Source organism: Labeo rohita, chromosome 20 (assembly GCF_022985175.1).
Source record: "Labeo rohita strain BAU-BD-2019 chromosome 20, IGBB_LRoh.1.0, whole genome shotgun sequence".
In the NCBI taxonomy this organism is placed as follows: Eukaryota; Metazoa; Chordata; class Actinopteri; order Cypriniformes; family Cyprinidae; genus Labeo; species Labeo rohita.
This window is the reverse complement of record NC_066888.1, coordinates 23,198,997-23,219,859: the sequence shown is the minus strand read 5'-3', so window position 1 is coordinate 23,219,859 and position 20,863 is coordinate 23,198,997. Positions and strand designations below refer to the sequence as shown.

At 35.8% G+C, this 20,863-nt stretch overlaps 1 protein-coding gene across 16 annotated transcripts in view; it reads left to right on the top strand.

The window, feature by feature from the left end:
* Window positions 1-9,432: 9,432 nt before the first annotated feature.
* Window positions 9,433-20,863, top strand: part of LOC127183202 (adhesion G protein-coupled receptor F5-like) — a 37,981-nt gene continuing 26,550 nt past the window's right edge. For 3 of the 16 annotated variants that reach the window (XM_051139095.1, XM_051139092.1, XM_051139091.1), the window contains exons 1-14: window positions 9,911-10,045; window positions 10,902-11,000; window positions 11,372-11,463; window positions 11,781-11,829; window positions 12,089-12,235; window positions 12,363-12,509; window positions 13,054-13,200; window positions 14,721-14,873; window positions 15,001-15,147; window positions 15,986-16,123; window positions 17,273-17,435; window positions 17,544-17,584; window positions 18,969-19,115; window positions 20,600-20,752. In XM_051139095.1, the coding sequence (XP_050995052.1) occupies window positions 10,988-11,000; window positions 11,372-11,463; window positions 11,781-11,829; window positions 12,089-12,235; window positions 12,363-12,509; window positions 13,054-13,200; window positions 14,721-14,873; window positions 15,001-15,147; window positions 15,986-16,123; window positions 17,273-17,435; window positions 17,544-17,584; window positions 18,969-19,115; window positions 20,600-20,752 (1,537 nt within the window). In that variant the 5' untranslated portion in view covers window positions 9,911-10,045; window positions 10,902-10,987. Of the gene's footprint in view, window positions 9,514-9,910; window positions 10,046-10,901; window positions 11,001-11,371; window positions 11,464-11,780; window positions 11,830-12,088; window positions 12,236-12,362; window positions 12,510-13,053; window positions 13,201-14,720; window positions 14,874-15,000; window positions 15,148-15,985; window positions 16,124-17,272; window positions 17,436-17,543; window positions 17,585-18,968; window positions 19,116-20,599; window positions 20,753-20,863 lie in introns of those variants that run through there. The other 13 variants (XM_051139094.1, XM_051139097.1, XM_051139098.1 and 10 more) reach the window with 13 other exon arrangements.

The following is a 20,863-nucleotide window of genomic DNA, read 5'->3' as shown; positions in this document are numbered from 1 at the left end:
AGGTTTTGATGCTGGTTTAAGCTGGTCCTTTGCTGGTTTATGCTGGTCCTTAGCTGGTTTAAGCTGGTCCTTTGCTGGTTTTTGCTGGTCATGTTGCTGGTCAAGGACCAGCATAAACCAGCAAAGGACCAGCTTAAACCAGCATCAAAACCTACCTAACCAGCATCCCAGCATCAAAACATACCTACCAGCATATGCTGTGTTTTTTTCACCAGAAAAAATAACCCAGCATGTGTTCTGTCCAATATTTACCCAGCGCTGGGTTGCCAAATAACCCAAGTGCATTATCATTTGAAATTTAGCAAACTGGCAGCTCCAGCAGTAATGAAAGGATTTATCTTGAACTCCGTAATGGAAACCAGCATGTATTCAACTTAAGTAAACTATTTAATAATCAGTTAAAAAGAAAAGTATACTTTTATGATATTACTGTACACTGTAAAAAAAAATCCGTAAAAATACAGTACGATATACCCTAATAATTAAAGGAAATTTTCCGTTTTTGGTTTTTACAGGTGTTTTTCCGTATTTTTGAATTACGCTTTGCATTGTGGGAACAAGAACGTTGGTGGCTTACATGGGCGCGAAAACAGTGAAGAGAAGACGCGGAGAGTTTGTCGGTCAAAGTTTCATTTTAATGTCGGCTTTCGAATTCGGGAAACATGTTTTTCCATATACTCTTCGTGGTAAACATGTTAAAAGTTGCTGTCTGGCTTGTTTCGCAAATGAACGTCGGAGCCGTCGCACTCAACATTTCTCTACATATGGTCAGACATCTTCCTCGTGGAGTTTTCTGCCAAATGAGGTAAGTTTTGACCCTTTTTTTGTCTGTTTTACATACACACGGAAGATAAAATGCAAAACACAAACTAATTCGGTAACGTTACTAGCAAGCTGTCTATGAAGCAACTGTGTAAACAGAGGCGTCCGACCCGCGGTAGCCGCGCCAAAAGCCGCTTCAGGTCAGCGTGCCGGTGTTGTGCCGAAATCGGTGACCTATAGAAAAGTGTGACTAGGGGTCGCTGTCCAGCAAATGTTCGCGCGGGAGCGCGCACGCTTTAGATCAGACGCTGAAGCCGAATGATCTGCGTCAGAGTAAACGAGCGGTGCTGTAAAAGATATTTCATGTCTTAAGACTTAAAGAAAACTGGACAATCTAGATACTGTCACCAGCATCTAAATGTTTATATAGGAAAGAAATGAAAACATTAATGCTGCTGCTGTTGTCTGCTACTGCTAAGAATGTTTTCAGCTTGAGATGTTTTAACGTATTCCGATTAAATGATAAACGTATATCTTATCTTTATTTTTATGACTAGTTTTTGTAATTACCCTACAATGTTGAAGATCTACAGTTTGTTTCTTACAAATGCTTATGGTTGCAGTTGGCCAGGGTCACTGAATCTGACAAGTAAAATTTCATATAGTTCACTATTTCATAACAGCTGAGTAAAAATGTTTATTAAAGTGACTCATGTGATGTGTGACCTCCTCTTCTTTCTTACATAAATAAAGCATGATCAGATATGATCAGATATTGGTATATTTATGGATACAGTAGGGTCTGACAGATTACATTTAAAGCTCCTAAAATGTTACCCCTCTTTATTTAATACATGTGACTATAATGCTTAATAAAGTGACTTGTGTGATGTGGCAGCTCCTCTTATTTATCTCATTTAAACAAAAGTTTTTTTTATCTGTACCCACCATTAATTGGCTTAATCATTTACAAAAAGCAAGAACTATTAAGCTTGTTTTCATATGAGCTTTTTGTTATTCATATCAGAATCTGCACTTCATAAAAAATATTTAAAAATATGGTAATATGTGACGGTATTATGTGGCATCAAGAGAAAAAGCAGAATTGAAATTAAAACATTTATATGCCTTTTTTTGTGGCCTACAGGATTTCCCCCCGATTTGCTTGTACAAATTCAATGTGAAAAATGCAGATTGAGAAGAAATTCCTTAACATGCATTTATCTTGTTACTGTTCTATATATATATATATATATATATATATATATATAATTTTTTTTTTTTTTTGAGGAATACTCTAAAAGGTAGAAAACAAAACAAAAAAAACCCTCATGAGTCAATCTCAGTAAAATATTGTTTTAATGGTTACAAATTCTTAGTAATATGCAAATCTAAATGTAAAATAAAAATAGTATGATAAAGAAGTCATGAAAACATGTTTTTACTTTACTGTAACTCATCAAAATAAGTTAAGCAATTCTTAACTTTTTAAAATAGGTTAAGCTCATGTTTTTAAATCAGTTTAATGAAATTTAAGTTTAAAATTACCTATACAGCTAAGCTGACCGTACTTACAGTGGAGAAATGTCAACAGAGGTGCAATAACTGTTATGTGAGTTTTATTTTTTTTCTTTCTGGTAATGATATCTGGACTGTCTAATAATTGGTGACTGTTACTCAAAAGACATCAAGAATAAACCAACTGAAAAAGGAGCATTCTTTACATCACTTAAGGTGGACAGGAATGAGTTTGAAGAACATAGACTAATAGACTTACAGTAAAAATGGGCAATATTGTGGTATAAATATAATTTTGACCTGTCAGACCATACTGTGTCAATATGTCAGCTGATCAATATCACACTTTGTTAAACATTTATAGTCAGTGAGAGAGTGGTTTTTGACATGAATCTTGTTAGATTCAGTGACCCGTGCCGACTACACTCATAAGCATTTGTAAGGAACAAACTGTAGATCTCTGACATTATAGGGTAATTACAGGAACTAGTAATAAGAATAAAAATAAGATATACATTTATCAGATAATCAGAATATGTTATATCTTATAAATTGTTATTACAAGTGCTCAAATATCTCAAGCTGAAAACATTCTTAGTAGTAGCAGACAACAGCAGCAGCATTAATGTTTAATTTCTTTCCTATATAAACATTTAGTTGCTGGTGACAGTATCTAGATTGTCCAGTTTTATTTAGTCTTAAGACATGAAACATCTTTTACAGCACCGCTCGTCTCCTCTGACGCAGATCATTCGACTTCAGCGTCTGATCTACAGCGTGCGCGCTCCCACGCGAACATTTGCTGGACAGCGACCCCTAGTCACACTTTTCGATAGGTCACCAATTTCGGCACAACACCGGTAACGTTAGCTCATCGAGTTATCTGTCACACTCTAATGGACAAATGCACACGGCATTATGTCAAAATGACTGTTGTGTTTCTTTCGTTTTCTTTTTTAATGACAAGACGTGATTGCTGCTGTACTGTGAATCTCAGGCACACCTGCATTCTTATCATGGGTGTGTATTCTGTTTTATTAACCCCAATTGATAAACAAATATTTTAATTGTCAAGTATTAGGGTTAGCAGTTAATTTAATGAACTTAAAATACTGTATGATTGATTTTCCACCCCCAACCTGCATGTTACTCTGTAGTTCAGTTTCATTCATTTCATTTTTATCATTATCCATTTCTTTTAGAGTTTTCCTGTGAAGAAATCCTAAATGAGGGTTGAGATGAAGGCAGCCAGGTGGGTTTGTATTCTGTTTCATTTAACATTAGTGTTCAATATTGAAAAGAAATTGAGTCTTTGAGTCATTTATTCTGTTGACTTTTACAACAATGTTAAGTTGTTTGCTGAACGCCTTCAAAGGTGTTCAAAGATGCTTGTCGTTATGTATATGGTCATTTTGTAATGTCTTTTTTGTTTAAGGTGATGGGCAGTTCAAGATTGCTATCGTTTGAGAAGTTAATGAACAAATCTTCTTTCCTGTCCTACAAAATACCCAGAGGAGGCGGCACTTACTCTGGAGTTCATACAGAAGTAAGCAACACGTATGTTATAAAAAGTGTATGAAGCATTTGGTCGTGTTGCTGTTTATTTAGTTGAAAATAATGAAGTATATTTTAGGACATAGTTCATTTGACAAGCTCATATGACCGATGCAAATGGAGACTATTGGAAATGTAAGTTAAGCAATGTGTAAACAATTGGAAAGTATTATGGATTGCAGTTGATTTAATGAACTTAAAATACTGTATGACTACTTTTTCCACTCCAACCTGCATATTACTCTGTAGTTCAGTTTAATTCATTTCATTTTTTTGTCATATCCATTTCTTTCAGAATTTTCCTGTGAAGAAATCCTGAATGTGGATTGAGATGAAGGCAACCAAGTGGCTATGCATTCCTCCAAGACTCTTGCATGAACAATTTCGAGAATCCATGTAATATTTGAGTTTTTAAATTGAAAAAAAATGGCACTTGCATTAAACATGCAGTTAAATGGGAAATAATACATCCCCTATAATGAATTGCATCACTTCAATGATATTTCTGTTACAGTGAACTTCAAAATTCTGTTGTCAAGCCACTGGAGTCACATACTTAATACCTTTCTGGACCTTGAAAATGGTAGTTGCATAGACAATCAATAGAGGGACAGAAAGTACCCAGATTTAACTAAAAATACTCTTAATTTGTGTTCTAAAAATGAATGGAAGTCTTATGGGTTTGGAATGGTATGAGGCTGAGTAATTGACTGAATTAACATTTTTGTGTGAACTATCCCTCTAAACAATTTTGTTTTCTCTTATAAGAAAAAAAAAGTTTTGAGTCTTGACTGTTTTACAGTTTAAAGTTTAAATTTTGTGACCGCTTTTTAGTACAACACCTGTATTGTTATTTTTTTTAAATTCTGTCTGTTACTGTGTTAAAGCTAAACTGTCTTTTACAATACAGGCATTTTGCATGAGTAAACACATTGTTAAATGAATTGATTATTTGATATTGTTTAGTCCTAACCCACTTAAGGCAAACAAAAGCCATTGAATGCACTTTTAAGAATGTTTACATGAAGTAATAATAAACCATGTTCAGTTTGTATATTGTGCTGGATTTATTTGCTATATAAATATATAAATACACCATTAAAACAGAAAAAGTCCTGTTTTTTTTACTGGTGGCAGACTGTAAATTAACAGACTGTAAATTTACGGTACAAAGTCCAGGTAATGAGCTGCCAGTACTTTTTCTGTTTTTTTACGGAATTTTTTTTTACAGTGTACGCATATTAGACAGCGGGTTGGAAAATGGATGGACAAATGATTTAGCTGTAGGCGCCATTTTCTGGTAAAACGTGGGAATTTATTCAGCACGATCCTCAAAGTGCATTATGAGTTTTTCTAGCCGCTGAGTGTTGTACACTCGGTTGTACACTTGTTATTGCAGTGCATTGTGAGATTGAATGAGTGGACTTAATTACATCCACTATAGCAGGGGTTTTCAACTCTGGCCTGCGAGATCCATTTAGCTCCAACTCTGATCAAACTCACCTGCCTGTTACTTTCTAGTGATCCTAAAGACCTTGATTAATTTCTTCAGGTGTGCTTGATTAGGGTTGGAGCTGAACTCTGCAGGAAAATGGGTCATGGGCCAGAGTTGAGAACTCTTGCACTATAGTTTTGGACACCACTACTTATGGCTGTCCCTTCAAATAGTGCCATATATGGGACAACAGTGCCTCAAATATGGCCACAGCCCTGCAGTGTTTAGTTCTAGCCCTGCTACCACACACACAGTTTTCAAATAAGCCTGAAGGACTTGATTAGCTGGATCAGGTGCACTTTTACAAGTCTTGCTAGTATCAGCTACAGGAATCAGGTGGCAGAATTGTCACCCTGTTCCACTGTGACTTGCTCAGACAATTGTTTATCTGCAATCAAAAGCCACTCCTTGTACTAAAATTCACACAGCATGGAAGAAGCATTCTTCTGGTTCCATTGGAACTTTCTGTTTCAGTTTTGTGTTTTGCTGCTTTTATGTATTTATTCATGTCAAATGTCAAATTAATGTATTTAGCTAATAACTGTTGTTAGAGCACTGTCATTTTTTGCTACAAATTCACATATTAATAAAATGTTATTGTTACAACCAAGAACCCTAATACCTAGTTTAGAAGAGGGCCACAGTCCTGCAGAGTTTAGCTTGTCACAAGCAGTTTTTGTCCAAAAAATCCTCTATTGTCTGGTGTCATTATGATTCTTTAATTGCTTCCGTCCTGTTTGAGACAGAGCGCCCCAAACTTAAATTGTACGACTTTTGATCTTGCTGCCTCTGATGTGATGAGTTTTGAACATTTTCCAAACTCTTAGTACACAACTTTAAACTGATCACACTTGTCATTCTTTCAACACCTGATCTCATCATTTCATTGTAGTTGCACATATTTTCATTCCACATAATCAACGTTTCAGAACACAAGATCTCTGTGATGTATTGAGAATTTTAAGAATCAGTTCATTCAAGAGCAAACAATGCAAGATTCATGTTTCAAAACACCTTTGTTGCTGAAATAATTACAGTAATACAGGCAATAACTGTCATGCTAAAAAATACACTTACATTACCTACTTTTCATATCTCACATAAAATCCATAAAGGTGATGAAGGTATGACATGGCCATAAGGTTTTGTGCTACAGCAGAGTTTACTGTCAATGCAGTAAATGTCTTTACTGTGCCGTATGACTGAATATACTCTAGCTGAACTTTTCAGATGACGGATGTGTTATAGTAATGTGCAGTCTTTACCATGGTAATACTTCTAATATAAAATGCTGTTTTTGATGCCATCTGTCTCCCTTCTTTTGATGCATCTCTGATCAGTTCCTCTCCATTGTGTCCTGCTGTATGTTCAAAAATAGCAAAACATGTGGTTTTACAAATGAGGAAGTCCTCAAAAGGAGGTTTTAGGTGATTTTGTCAAGTTCGCTTACTTTTGGATTCCAATTTGTCCACAAATGGTACAGGCACACACACACACAACACACAGACAGACAGACAGACAGACAGACACACACATAGATACACATACACACACAGGTTTTTTTTTTTATGGAGACATTCCATAGGAGTAATGGGTTTTATACTGTATCCCCATACCCTAACCCTACTCCTGAACGTACCCTTATGAAAATAATGTGTTTTCTTATAGGGCCCAAAAAATAGAAATGATTTCAGATATTGCCATCTTTGTGGGAACATTTTGTCCCAATAAAATAGGGTTTACTGTACCTGAACCACACACACACTCTTACAAAAAATTGGTTATCATAGATAAATTACTTTTACTGTAAAGATAAATCATTGCGTTTGATTATCTCTAAATTGCAATCAAGTTGTATAGAAACAATATATCTGTTGACTCTCAAATCATTCGCTGATTAACCATTAGGATGAGTTTGATTAAATAGACAAATGTATTAAACTGAATGAAAAGTCATGCAAATGAGAAGTTTGATAGTAAGAGCTTTATGAAAGGCAGTTACTGTGGATGAAACATGTATACAGATGAAACACTTATTTTGTGTAGTGAAAAGGATATTTTGTGATTGTGGGTATTAAAACAATTCAAAATATGCTGAAATGTTTGAAAAAAGTGCACTTTTGATGATTTGTTGTGAGGTTAGTACCAAGAGATTTGAAAATGTACCACTTGCTTGTAAAAATAGTACCAAACCAATTTAAAAAACAGTAGTACTGAATATAATTCAGATGTAGTATTTGCGTGATTTTCTCAGATTTTTTTCAAAATTTTCCTTTTTTTTGAAACCTAAAAATATTTTGGGGGCCATGAAATTTTAGTGAAAATCATAAAAAATGCTGACCGTGGCTGGCAATTTTCAAAAACACTGGCGGGGAAAGAGTTAATAATCATTTGAAACTTAGCAAAATAGCTCTGGTAGTAATGAAGAGATTATGTTGAACTCTGTAATCTGTAATCAAAACTAGCATAAATCTTAATTAAACTATATATATATATATATATATATCAGCTATAATAATCAATTAAAAAGAAATGTATACTTGTATGATTATATTCTGTACCCAGGAAGCTTCCTCACTCTCCGTTCCTCGCAGAGCAGTTAGAGAATTGACATGCCCTTCAAGATTTCTTATTTAGAGCAAAGGTTTTCATCTCAGGCCCCCGAGGACCACTTTCCTGTACAAACTAATCAAGGTCTTCAGGATTGGTAGAAAGTTACAGGCAGGTGAGTTTGATCAATGTAGGAGCTAAACTCTGCAGAAAAGTGGATCTCGAGGGCCTGAGAACCTCTGATTTGGAACCTACTGTAAGAATAATTCATTGTATGCCTTCATTTTTGCTTTGGCCGTGAGCTGCACTCATTTTTGAGTGACATAAAAATGGCAACATATCAGTTAATTTAGTGGCTTATTTTCATCATTCTCCCTCAGAGTGAGGCATTTTATCCACTCATCTCATGTCACGTTTTTCGGGTAATTGTAGGCACGTGGGAGAAGTAGGCTTATTATCATGATGATGATTGTCTGATATGTGTAAGCCTTGTTGCTGATATGTTGCCCTGGAGGCTCGTGCAAGGCAGACACAGGAGGGAGAGGAGGTATGCCTCCAGGGTGGATCGGGGGAGTTCAGAGAGCCATGGCGGGTCAGGGAGCCACGGCGGAGCATACAGTCCGGGATGCCATGGCGGTTCAGGGAGCTCGGGAAGCCACGGCCGAGTACACAGTCCAGGTGGCCATGGCGGATCAGGGAGCTCGGGGAGCCATGGCCGAGTACACAGTCCAGGCGGCCATGGCGGGGCACACAGTTCATGAGGATAGCCCCCCCCAAAATTTTCTTGGGGGAAATAAGGGTATTGTCAGCCCGGGAGAGTACAGGAGGACCGGGCTTAAGAGGCGCTGGCTCAGGAGGGCGCTCTGGAGGCGCTGGCTCAGGTGGGCGCTCAGGTGGCACGGGCTCTGGAGGGCGCTCTGGCACGGAGCGCGGGGCTGCGGCCGGAGTCCGTGAGCGGGCCGCGGGTTCTGGGCTGAGGATGAGGGAGGAGCTCTGGAGGACTGGAGAAAGCGAGAGAGAAACGGAGGGAGTGAGCTCATTGGAGCAGCAGGTGGAGGACGCTGGCTGGTGGTGAGCTGGAGCGTCCGCGTGTTTTCGGATGGGGGGGAAGATTAGAATCCTCCACATCGACATAGTAGTTGGAGTGACCGAGATCAAGGATATAGTTAATGAATTCCTCTATGGGTCTGCGGCAATTGTCAGGAGTCACGGAACAAAACAACTGGTCATCTTTTAGCCCCATCTGAAAACACGCGTTAATCATCGAGTTAATCAACTCACCAGATATAACACAAAACCAGATAAGGAGACATGAGGGAAAAACTAACAAAACAGTCCACAGGGGTGTGACACACACAGGAATGCAATCTGTCAGGAACTGAATAACTTTTCAATCTTCTTCACTTGTCACAGTCATCCTATTATAAAAACTTATCACACTACAATTTTTAATTAGGTATTAAGCAGTATTAAAAAACAACTTCGCAGAAAGAATACTTACTAAGTATATTATTAAAATCAGGCATGTGTTATGTAGGTGGATCGTTTCACAAGGAAACAAACACTCTTCTTCAGACAGATTAGATAGTTCAGGACATCATATCAGCATATTTTTTTTCACCCCCAGGAGCAAGGTAAGAATCCTTCTTTATATATATATAAAGAAGATATATATATATATATCTTCTGTACATATACACACATACACACAGATATATATATATATATATATATATATATATATGTCTGTGTGTATGTGTGTATATGTACAGAAGACAACATATATACAAAACTGTTACCAACATCCTTCAAAATGTCTTTTCCTCAAAAGAAATACAGGTTTACAAGGTTTAAACATCATAAGGGTAAACAAATAATGACAGATTTTTTTTTTTTTTACTATTATAATGGAAATATGATTTTTTTAAGCTGCAGCATAAATAAAAATCGATTAAGTAGCTGAGACATCAGTGTTGCGTGGTTACATCACTACTATGGGCTGTGTGGGCGTAACCGCTGATCTGTCAGTGGGTAAAACATTTGTAGCTTGTTCTTACAACACTTGCTTAGAACTTAAACTTGTCATTTCGATGGCTGCATTCATCAGTAAAGTTTGCATCGGCAATCATTGTTAACATCTGCGGAATCACCTCCTGTCAAAACCAGGTAATCTCTAATTGCGGAGAGCCAGCAGTCAAAGGGACTGCTTTTTTCCTTTGTTGTTGTTGTTGTTGTTTTTTTTTTTCCAGTTTTGTGGGATACATTGCATTTATTTTCTGTATCTGATCTTACTGAGAAATCGTTAAATATAAACACCAGTAAGGATATTTATTTTAAAACATTCACGTTATCATTTGATCAGAACAAACACAACAGTTACCCCCTATGGGAGACTTTTCAGGACATTTTTCAAAAAGAATTGCAAATTGTATTTTCAGTTGCGTTTTCCATATAGGGATGTATAAATTGTGACACAATCCAAATGCAGTTGCACATCTTGCATTATTGTTTGCGCTTTCGCTTTATAAAGAAAATATTTTAGTTTGTCTTGCTTTTTTTTTTTTCTTCATTAGATCAGATAACATTTTTAGCTTTCATATGGTCGTGTTACAATGTACCCCCATACGGGGCATGTTATCACATTTCACTTCCTTTTAAGGTAAACAACGAAAAACGTATACACTGTAGTCATGAAACAAAGCGACATATTTGTACTAGACAAGTGTGAATTTAATGTGGATAAAAAATGATACTCTGAACCCCGCATTCTATACCGAGTTTTGTGACCTGCGTCATGTTCATGTTCGTCACCAATCAACTACATTAAATGAAAGATGACGTAGGTCCGGGAAGAAGGCGTTATAAATGTGTTCATAATTTTAACGCGTTATTTTTTCCCCATAACTGATCAATTAAATTAACTCGTTAATACTAATATGTATATGTGTATGCAGTATATATATATCAGTATATATATCAGTATCATGCCTGTTTATAACACTTATTGGTTATTATATGACAGAATTTCGAGGATGTCTGGATAAAAAAGGAAAATCCACGTTTTGAAGAAATAAGTGAATGTGAAGTTATTTACCTTGAATGTGAAACATGGCCAGTGAAGGTACAAAAACTACACATACTTTTTTAATCCTGCAGTATATTTTGAGTATAATCAATATAATAAGATATTTTATATTATATTTTGTTGCACTTTATGTTGGCAGTTTATAAGCATCAAAAGAATCCAGTATTTTGCTCTGATTGCTTCACCTGTTTAATGAATCATTAGCTAATGATTTGAAAAAATGTCATTATCTTACAACTTGTTGAGGCACGTGGCTATTAAATCATTTTTAAGTATTATGTCATTATAGTTATGATTTTTGACATCCAACATTTGAGGTCTGTGGGACAGTGGGACAGTGAATGTAATGTCAGAAAATGTGTTTGAAGGTCGGGTGAATTGGAAATGGAAAATGTATAATTTCTCAGTTTCAGGGAAAATATTAAAATACCTGATAGGAATCATCATGGCTATCCTGCTGACCCATGTGTGTGTTGTGGAAATCAGAAATATTTTAGGAGTAAGTATCGATTTACAGGTAGGGAAAGGATATTTGATCAATTTTATTATACAGCAATGGAAATCATAACATAATTGGATGATGAAAATGCCTGTGCTTTTTAAATTATATCTAATCTATTAATTTCTAAAGATTATTATTATATATTAGTTATACAGTATGCAGCATTGACCCTAAAACCCTGTTGGGTCATGTCATAAATGTTTTTTTATGTAAATAAATAGTTTTGTAATTGATGAATTGCTTTTAGTGTGAGAAGACATGAGAAATATTGCTAAGTCTGCAATGAAAACATTTTTCATTTTACGTTAATTCAGTTCAGCTTCACAGATGGGTCAGCGCATCATATAAGACGAAGAAGTGCAGGTCTGATTCACAGTTTTGTCATCTAAATGTCCTAATAATAGCTTCATGTTATCTGTATAAAAATATCAGTTATTTTACAAAATAGGCTATTTGTTTAAAGAAAGTGCCTTGTTATTGTTTATTTAAAGCCTACTCTTGCATACATGATTATTAAAATCACATTATGTTTTCATATGTACAGATCCAGAAATTATGGATGCTGTCAGCCTGGACATGTTAATCTTGTCGGTACTATGTTTTTATTATTTGTTTATTTCAGAAATTACTGAATGTGTCAACTCCTCGTTGGTGTGTGGGCCGAATGCTAACTGTTCCAATTACAATGGAAGCTATTCATGCTCATGTTGGGAAGGATATAACGTTACAAAGATGAATGAAACCCTTGATAGCAGTAACCCGTGCATAGGTGTGATTCATTTATTTGCATAATTATGTTTTTCTTTTAATTTGTTAAAAAAATAACATTTTTCTTCTAATTAGAAGATTGTTTAAATACAGAGATATTGTTCTAAAATGTGTTGTTCTTTTTCCAGATATAGATGAATGTCAATTCGGTCCATCTGTATGTGGTACAAATGCCATCTGCACAAATGAAATGGGAAGTTACAATTGCTCATGTCTGGATGGATTCACTGCAACAAACTCAGGTCTCCCCATGAGCACCAATAACACATGTACAGGTAACATTTTCTATTAAAATATTTATAAAAACTGGAAAGTTTTCCTCCTGGCTGTTATTGTAAATTCAAGAATAAATATAGATTATATATATATATATATATATATAAAGATGTGAATGAACGACTTAAAACATCAGAGTTCTGTGGTCCAAACTCTCAAAATAGTTGTCAGCTGATTTTCTGAACAGTCAGTTTTCTTTGTCCTACATAATTTAAAGCTGACAAGTGGATGCTATTAGACTGGACATTTTAATTTTGTCAGTACTATGCTTTTATAATTTGTTTTATTTCGGATATTAATGAATGTGTCAACTCCTTACTGTTTAAGTTACAATGGAAACTATTCGTGCATTTGTTGGGAAGGACATACAGTTTCAAATATGAGTTAAACAATTAAGAGCAGTAACCCATGCATAGATGTGATTCATTTATTTGCATAATTATGGTTTTCATTTAATTTGTTAAAAAAAAATAATTTTTCTTTTAATTAGAAAATTGTTTAAATACAGAGATATTGTTCTAAAATGTGTTGTTCTTTTTCCAGATATAGATGAATGTCAATTCGGTCCATCTGTATGTGGTCCAGATGCCATCTGCACAAATGAAATGGGAAGTTACAATTGCTCATGTCTGGATGGATTCACTGCAACAAACTCAGGTCTCCCCATCAGCACCAATAACACATGTACAGGTAACATTTCAAATATTTATAAAAACTGTAAAGTTTTTCTTTTTCTTACATAATTTAAAGCTGACAAGCTATATGGATGCCTGTTAGACTGGACATTTTAATTTTGTCAGTACTATGTTTTTATCATTTGTTTTATTGCAGAAATCACTGAATGTGTTATATATATGTAACATAGCCTATATTTGCTGAGTTTCAGTTCAGTTTTGTGACAGAAAGGAAACTCAAATGGCATAAAGCCACATTCTCTTTGTTTTTTGTTGATTTTGCTGGAAAGTTGAAGTAATTGCGCCGGAGCAAACAAACACAAAACATATAATTTCCAGGCTTCTAGCATTGCTAACTTGACAGCGCAGTTGGCACTTTATCAAAATAAAACACAGTGAACCATCAGTGCGCCCGCCTCACTGTGTCACCGTTAGAACGCGGGTGAAGTACAAAGTCTATAATTTACATAATAAATAAGAGTTTAGCATTTGGATGCATCGCAAATATGGAAATATTATGAAATATTTGGATTTGTGCCGAATGAGAGTGGTAGGATAGAGCACAATGCCCCATTTCGCAGACAGTTGAGTGCGCAAGTCTTTAAAGCACAGGTGTCAAATTCAGTTTCTGGAGGGCCGCAGCCCTGCAGAGTTTTGTTCCAACCCTGCTCCATACTATGCAGTTTTCAATTAAGCCTGAAGGACTTGATTAGTTGGATCAGGTGTGTTAAATTAGGACTGAATCTAAACTGTGCAGGGCTGTGGCCCTCCAGGACTGGAGTTTGACACCCCTGCTTTAAAGTAACGTTATACTCCTTTGTCAGTGAGAGACGCGTTCAGAATCATCACATAATCACTGTCTAGTGGGCTTTGTTTTCAAGTGCGCAACTCCTGGCATTCGCTGTTCTTCTATCGGAGATTATCAAACAGAGTGGCATTACTGTGGGTTTCATTACAGAGTTGCATTACTGCGCCCCCTTCTGGATTGACGGTGAATTGCCTGTATTCATTGTAAGGCCTCATGCACAGCACTGAGATGCCCATACTGTGACGGTTCGGTACGAATACATGTATCGTTACCAGAAAGTTACTTTGAAAAGTAATGCATTACAATATTGAGTTACTTTCTAAAAAAGTAACTAATTACGTTACTTAGTTACTTTTTATGGAAAGCAATGCGTTGTTTTACTTTTGTGTTACTTTGTAAATCTGGGCAGGGCTTGCTTCTTTGTTTTTAATATAAAAAAGGCTTTGAGAAAAGTAAATACAAATCTGTAAAGTAGACATATATATATAATGTAGTATATATATGTAGTAACACTTTTTTCATATCTTCCTGTAATAAAGATGTGAATGAATATCTTAAGACATCAGAGTTCTGTGGTCCAAACTCTCAAAATAGTTGTCAGCTGAATTTCTGAACAGTCAATTTCTCTTTGTCCTACATAGTTCAAAGCTGACAAGCTATATGGATGCTGTCAGACTGGATTTTTTAATCTTGTCAGTACTATGTTTGTATCATTTGTTTTATTTCAGAAATTACTGAATGTGTCAACTCCTCGTTGGTGTGTGGGCCGAATGCTAACTGTTCCAATTACAACGGAAACTATTCATGCTCATGTTGGGAAGGATATAGCAAAAATGTTGCAAATATGAATGAAACTATTAATAGCAGTAACCCGTGCATAGGTGTGATACATTTATTTGCATAATTATGTTTTTCATTTAAATTGTTAAAAAAAAAATATTTTTTTTCCAATTTGAAAATTGTTTAAATATGGAGATATTGTTCTAAAATGTGTTATTCTCTTTCCAGATATAGATGAATGTCAATTCGGTCCATCTGTATGTGGTCCAAATGCCACTTGCACAAATACAATGGGAAGTTACAATTGTTCATGTCTGGATGGATTCACTGCAACAAACTCAAGACTTCCCATCAGCACCAATAACACATGTGCAGGTACATTCTTTATTTCTATACTTAGATATTTGTGTAACATGAAGTTTTGCTCACATGCCTGATATTGTAAATTCAGACACACAAAAAACATAAGGATATATATATATCATCATTTAGCTAAGAAATGACCCGCTGTGTGAACTGTTATATAAAATCGATCTTGCTATTTGAGTTAAAAACAGCACTCGTATGAAATTGCACTCGTTTCTCATGTGATATTGGTTAACTACAGTACATAATATGATAAAAATATGAGACAAAAACTCATATAGGGGCATTCTCCCCAATATCTTGAATTGTAGGGGCATATAACTGTATTCTATAGGCTGCATCACGCAGTGAGTTGATGGCCTGTATCATATTCGTCACCAGTCACCTGTATAGGTGTGCTCGACTCGATGCGGATGCAGAGTGATCGGTGTGTGATATCAAATATCGGGAGAGCTAAGGGGAGCAGACGGATCTGCGTGATTTTGAAACCATAGATATGTAATGATATGAAATTATTTTAAAAAATTGATAAGGGACTTTAAATGTAAAATTAAAACTGCCAGTAGGTGGCATTAAGTCACTATTAATATGTAAATAATTGCGATTGAACCGGGTCATTCAAACGGTTGATGCATTCACGAAAGAAAAACCATCATGTTGTTCAGAGACATAAAACAGTGCTGTTGCTGTGTTAGGAACCATTTTTTGTTGGTGAAATACAGCAAAAATAAGCAATATGGTGTATATATATAAACACACACACACACACACACATATATACACACACCTCTAATCTTACACATTGAATCTTGTCAGTACCATGTTTTTATCACTTGTTTTATTTCAGAATGTGCCTATGCCTCGTCGGTGTGTGGACCGAATGCTAGGTGTTCCAAGTACAACGGAAGCAATCCATGCTCTTGTTGGGAATTACATAACCTAACAGACATAGTTGGATATATTCAAAACTATAATCCATGCATAGGTGAGATTCATTTATTTGCATAATTATGGTTTTCTGATTAAAAAAAAAAAAAAACATAATTTTTCCACATGCAGATAAGGTTTATTAACTAAATAAACTAAAACAAACACAGGTACACAAGTGTCAGGGTTGTGTGTGGATGAGCACCAATGAAGACAGAGAAAAAGGTTAACAGTCTTGAATCCAAACCTAAGCATAATCCACACAAGCGAGGCAAGAAACACACGTAACAATAGCCGAGACCTGACAAAACTAAATAGAACAGACAGGAATTTAAAGGGTAGGATGGAAGGGGACTTAGAAGGAGAACAAAGGAGTGGAAGTGGGATGTAACGGGACAGGGACGGGGCGGCAGGAATACATGGAATTCTGGTGGAGGTTTAGGAGTAGGATGACTGACAGAGTCCAGGGTGGAGCTGAATCTGGAGGAACCATGGTGGATCAGATGGAGGGAAGAGCCAGGTGGGACCCAGACCACAGCCATGAAGTCAGCCGATGGAGGGAGTTGCCATGTTAGAGGAAGGGCTGATGACTCCAGGGGCGATAGACGGCGACGGAGCAGGTAGGAGAGGAGCCCAAGGAAGACGGAGAGCTGTAGAGCCAGGGTGATGCAGAGGATCGGAGTGACGAGGCAAAGCCGGAGGAGTGGAGTCCCGAGGCTCTAATGACAAGACATGAGGGACTAATGACAAGACACACCTGAACTAGTGTTAACTTTGACAGCAAATTTTGTTTTAGTTTTAGTCATAGTCTTTTGGCTTAAATGCCATTTAGTTTTAGTCATATTTTAGTCACCCCCTTGGGGCATGGGCCCTAAAAATAATAGTCCTTAGGGGATCAATAGGAAAATAATAATATAAATAATAATAATCCTCAGGGGAACAATTAGGGCTCTGTGCCCCTAGTGGCTTGGGCTTTAATAATTGTGACTTTTATCTCATAATTCTTTTTTGGGGTAAGCCAAAAGATGGTTTTGGAAGATGGTTTTATGAGGTACTCATATTTATTAAAAAAAGTTACTTTAAATCTTGCAATTTTGCATGTATTGTCAACAAATGAATATCCTAAAAGAGTCTCATCTTGTGTCCCTTAATTTTACTTCTTTTTTTTTTTGAAATCCAAACAATTTCTTCTGTTTGTATTTATTAGGTTGTATGACCAGATGGTTTGACCTTGGCCCAACTGGGTATTACATAAGTGCTAACTATATGAAGTTGGCCGAGCTATTCTATAACAAATACTCCAGAGAAATATGTCTGAATCCAATAACAATAGAGGCTCAGATAATCGTTGTTCAACCAACATCTTACATGTAAGGTTTTTACAGGACATGTGCTTCTGGTAATATTTTGATTCAAGAAACAAAGAATACTGAAGCTTTGCATTATATGTAAAGGTGATTTTATGTATTTTTCTGCAGATATAAGGTGCGCCTCAGCTGCCCAAATGAATGGTGTTTAAGTGAGTAACATTTACAAACAAAAACTGAGTTGCAGATTATGAAAATCAGACTTAAATACTTTCACTTGAGTTACTAAAGAGACTAGTATCGTTGCGTTCAAAACACAACATTTGTAAAATATCCACTTTATTTGAATGTGTGAGACTTCCGTACATAAACCGCTGTAGCGAAATAACCAGAATAATAACAAAGAGCAGTAAATGGTAAAACTGTTTGCACTACAAACCAGTGTGTTCATAATTATACATTAATACATTACATAATAATACATTAAAATAATATGTTAAGACACACCAAATGCAATGTCAAGCGGAAAATGGAGCTGTTTTGTACAGCTAAAAATAGCTGGAAGCGAATGACACCGGAAGTCAGACACATTTAAATTTACAAATGTCCGCTCCCACTCTTACAGGAAAAAAAAGGTGGATAGCTGCAAGCAGCAATCACAGACCCAAGCCACCAGTGCAACCACTACCCCAATGGCATCAGGATAACCACCACAAACACTTGACAAAATTGGACGTTTCGCCCTTATATGAAAAAGACTTTAGCATCAATATTTTACTAATGAATTATGATATAAAAAAAAGTGAAAATTGACAGTAATTTATTAATTTGAGTCAGAAGTGCACATCAGTGATGCTAAATCCAAATAATATATAACTATTTCACATAAAAAAATAAAATAAAATAAACATATACTTGTTCAGTCACGGCTGCTCCATTTATTTGCAATTACAGAAATGCACAAAACAAGTCCATTTAAGAGTAAATTCAGACACTTATAACACAATAAAAAAACATTGATAAACCCATATATTTGCGTCAAATTCTTTGGAAAGAAGGAGAATTTAGGCTACATTAATTTTCCACGACATTATGTAATGTGAGGAGGTTTGGAGTGTGTCCCATCTCATTATACTGTTATCCTTTCAGCCAAAGCAACAGAGGGAGCTCACAGACCAAAAACCAGAGTTATATGATTTATTAAATGGATATGAAATTAATTACATATGCGGAGCATAAGTTCAATATCAACAAAAACACAGGACAAAGACAGAAAAAGAAACCAAATAACACACTATTATAATCATATATGATTTTCCAGCGGTTTCTGGTATTTTCGTAAACATAACATGTATTTATTATTATGCTGATGGTTTGCATACGTAGCCTTTAGCATCGCATATAATACATTTCTGCCTCACACAATTCAGTAGCTTATATTAAGACTCTGCCTATTACAGTAGTGGCCATTTTGAAAAGTGCACTGTGCCATTTTTTTAGTACTGTTTTTTTTTAAGATTTGTCCAATTTGTACAAAAAAAAAAAAAAAAAAAAAAATCAGAGATCTTGTTCTAAAATGTGTTATTCCCTTCCCAGATGAAAATAAATGTCTGTTCAGTCCATCTGTATGTGGTCCAAATGCCATCTGCACAAATGAAATGGGAAGTTACAGTTGCTCATGTCTGGATGGATTCACTGCAACAAACTCAGGTCTCCCCATCAGCACCAATAACACATGTACAGGTAACATTTTCTATTCAAATATTTATAAAAACTGTAAAGTTTTCCTCATGGCTGTTATTGTAAATTCAGAAATAAATATAGATTTTTTTATATGTTTGATTTTTTTAATTAAACATATAAAAACGTTACACATATATATATATGTAACATAGCCTATATTTGCTGAGTTTCAGTTCAGTTTTGTGACAGAAAGGAAAGGAAACTCAAATGGCATAAAGCCACATTCTAAAATTCTTTGTTTTTTGTTTAAGTTGATTTTGCTGGAAAGTTGAAGTAATTGCGCCGGAGCAAACAATCACAAAACATATAATTTCCAGGCTTCTAGCATTGCTAACTTGACAGCGCAGTTGGCACTTTATCAAAATAAAACACAGTGAACCATCAGTGCGCCCGCCTCACTGTGTCACCGTTAGAACGCGGGTGAAGTACAAAGTCTAAATTTATATAATAAATAAGAGTTTAGCATTTGGATGCATCGCAAATATGAAAATATAATGAAATATTTGGATTTGTGCCGAATGAAAGTGGTAGGATAGAGCACAATGCCCCATTTCGCAGACAGTTGAGTGCGCAAGTCTTTAAAGCACAGGTGTCAAATTCAGTTTCTGGAGGGCCGCAGCCCTGCAGAGTTTTGTTCCAACCCTGCTCCATACTATGCAGTTTTCAATTAAGCCTGAAGGACTTGATTAGTTGGATCAGGTGTGTTAAATTAGGACTGAATCTAAACTGTGCAGGGCTGTGGCCCTCCAGGACTGGAGTTTGACACCCCTGCTTTAAAGTAACGTTATACTCCTTTGTCAGTGAGAGACGCGTTCAGAATCATCACATAATCACTGTCTAGTGGGCTTTGTTTTCAAGTGCGCAACTCCTGGCATTCGCTGTTCTACTGTTGGAGGTTATCAAACAGAGTTGCATTACTGTGGGCGCCCCCTTCTGGATTGACGGTGAATTGTCTGTATTCATTGTAAGGCCTCATGCACAGCACCGAAATGCCCATACCGTGATGGTTCGGTACGAATACATGTATCGTTACCAGAAAGTTACTTTGAAAAGTAATGCATTACAATATTGAGTTACTCTCTAAAAAAGTAACTAATTACGTTACTTAGTTTTTATGGAAAGCAATGCGTTATTTTACTTTTGTGTTACTTTTTAAATCTGGGCAGGGCTTGCTTCTTTGTTTTTGATATAAAAAAGGCTTTGAGAAAAGTAAATTCAGATCTGTAAAGTAGACATATATATATATAATGTAGTATATATATGTAGTAACATTTTTTCATCTCTTCCTGTAATAAAGATGTGAATGAATATCTTAAGACATCAGAGTTCTGTGGTCCAAACTCTCAAAATAGTTGTCAGCTGAAGTTCTGAACAGTCAATATTTCTCTTTGTCCTACATAGTTCAAAGCTGACAAGCTATATGGATGCTGTCAGACTGGATTTTTTTAATCAGTACTGTGTTTTTATCATTTGTTTTATTTCAGAAATTACTGAATGTGTCAACTCCTCGCTGGTGTGTGGGCCGAATGCTAACTGTTCCAATTACAACGGAAACTATTCATGCTCATGTTGGGAAGGATATAACAAAAATGTTACAAATATGAATGAAAATATTAATAACAGTAACCAGTGCATAGGTGTGATACATTTATTTGCATAATTATGTTTTTAATTTAAATTGTTAAAAAAAAAATTCTCATTTGAAAATTGTTTAAATATGGAGATATTGTTCTAAAATGTGTTATTCT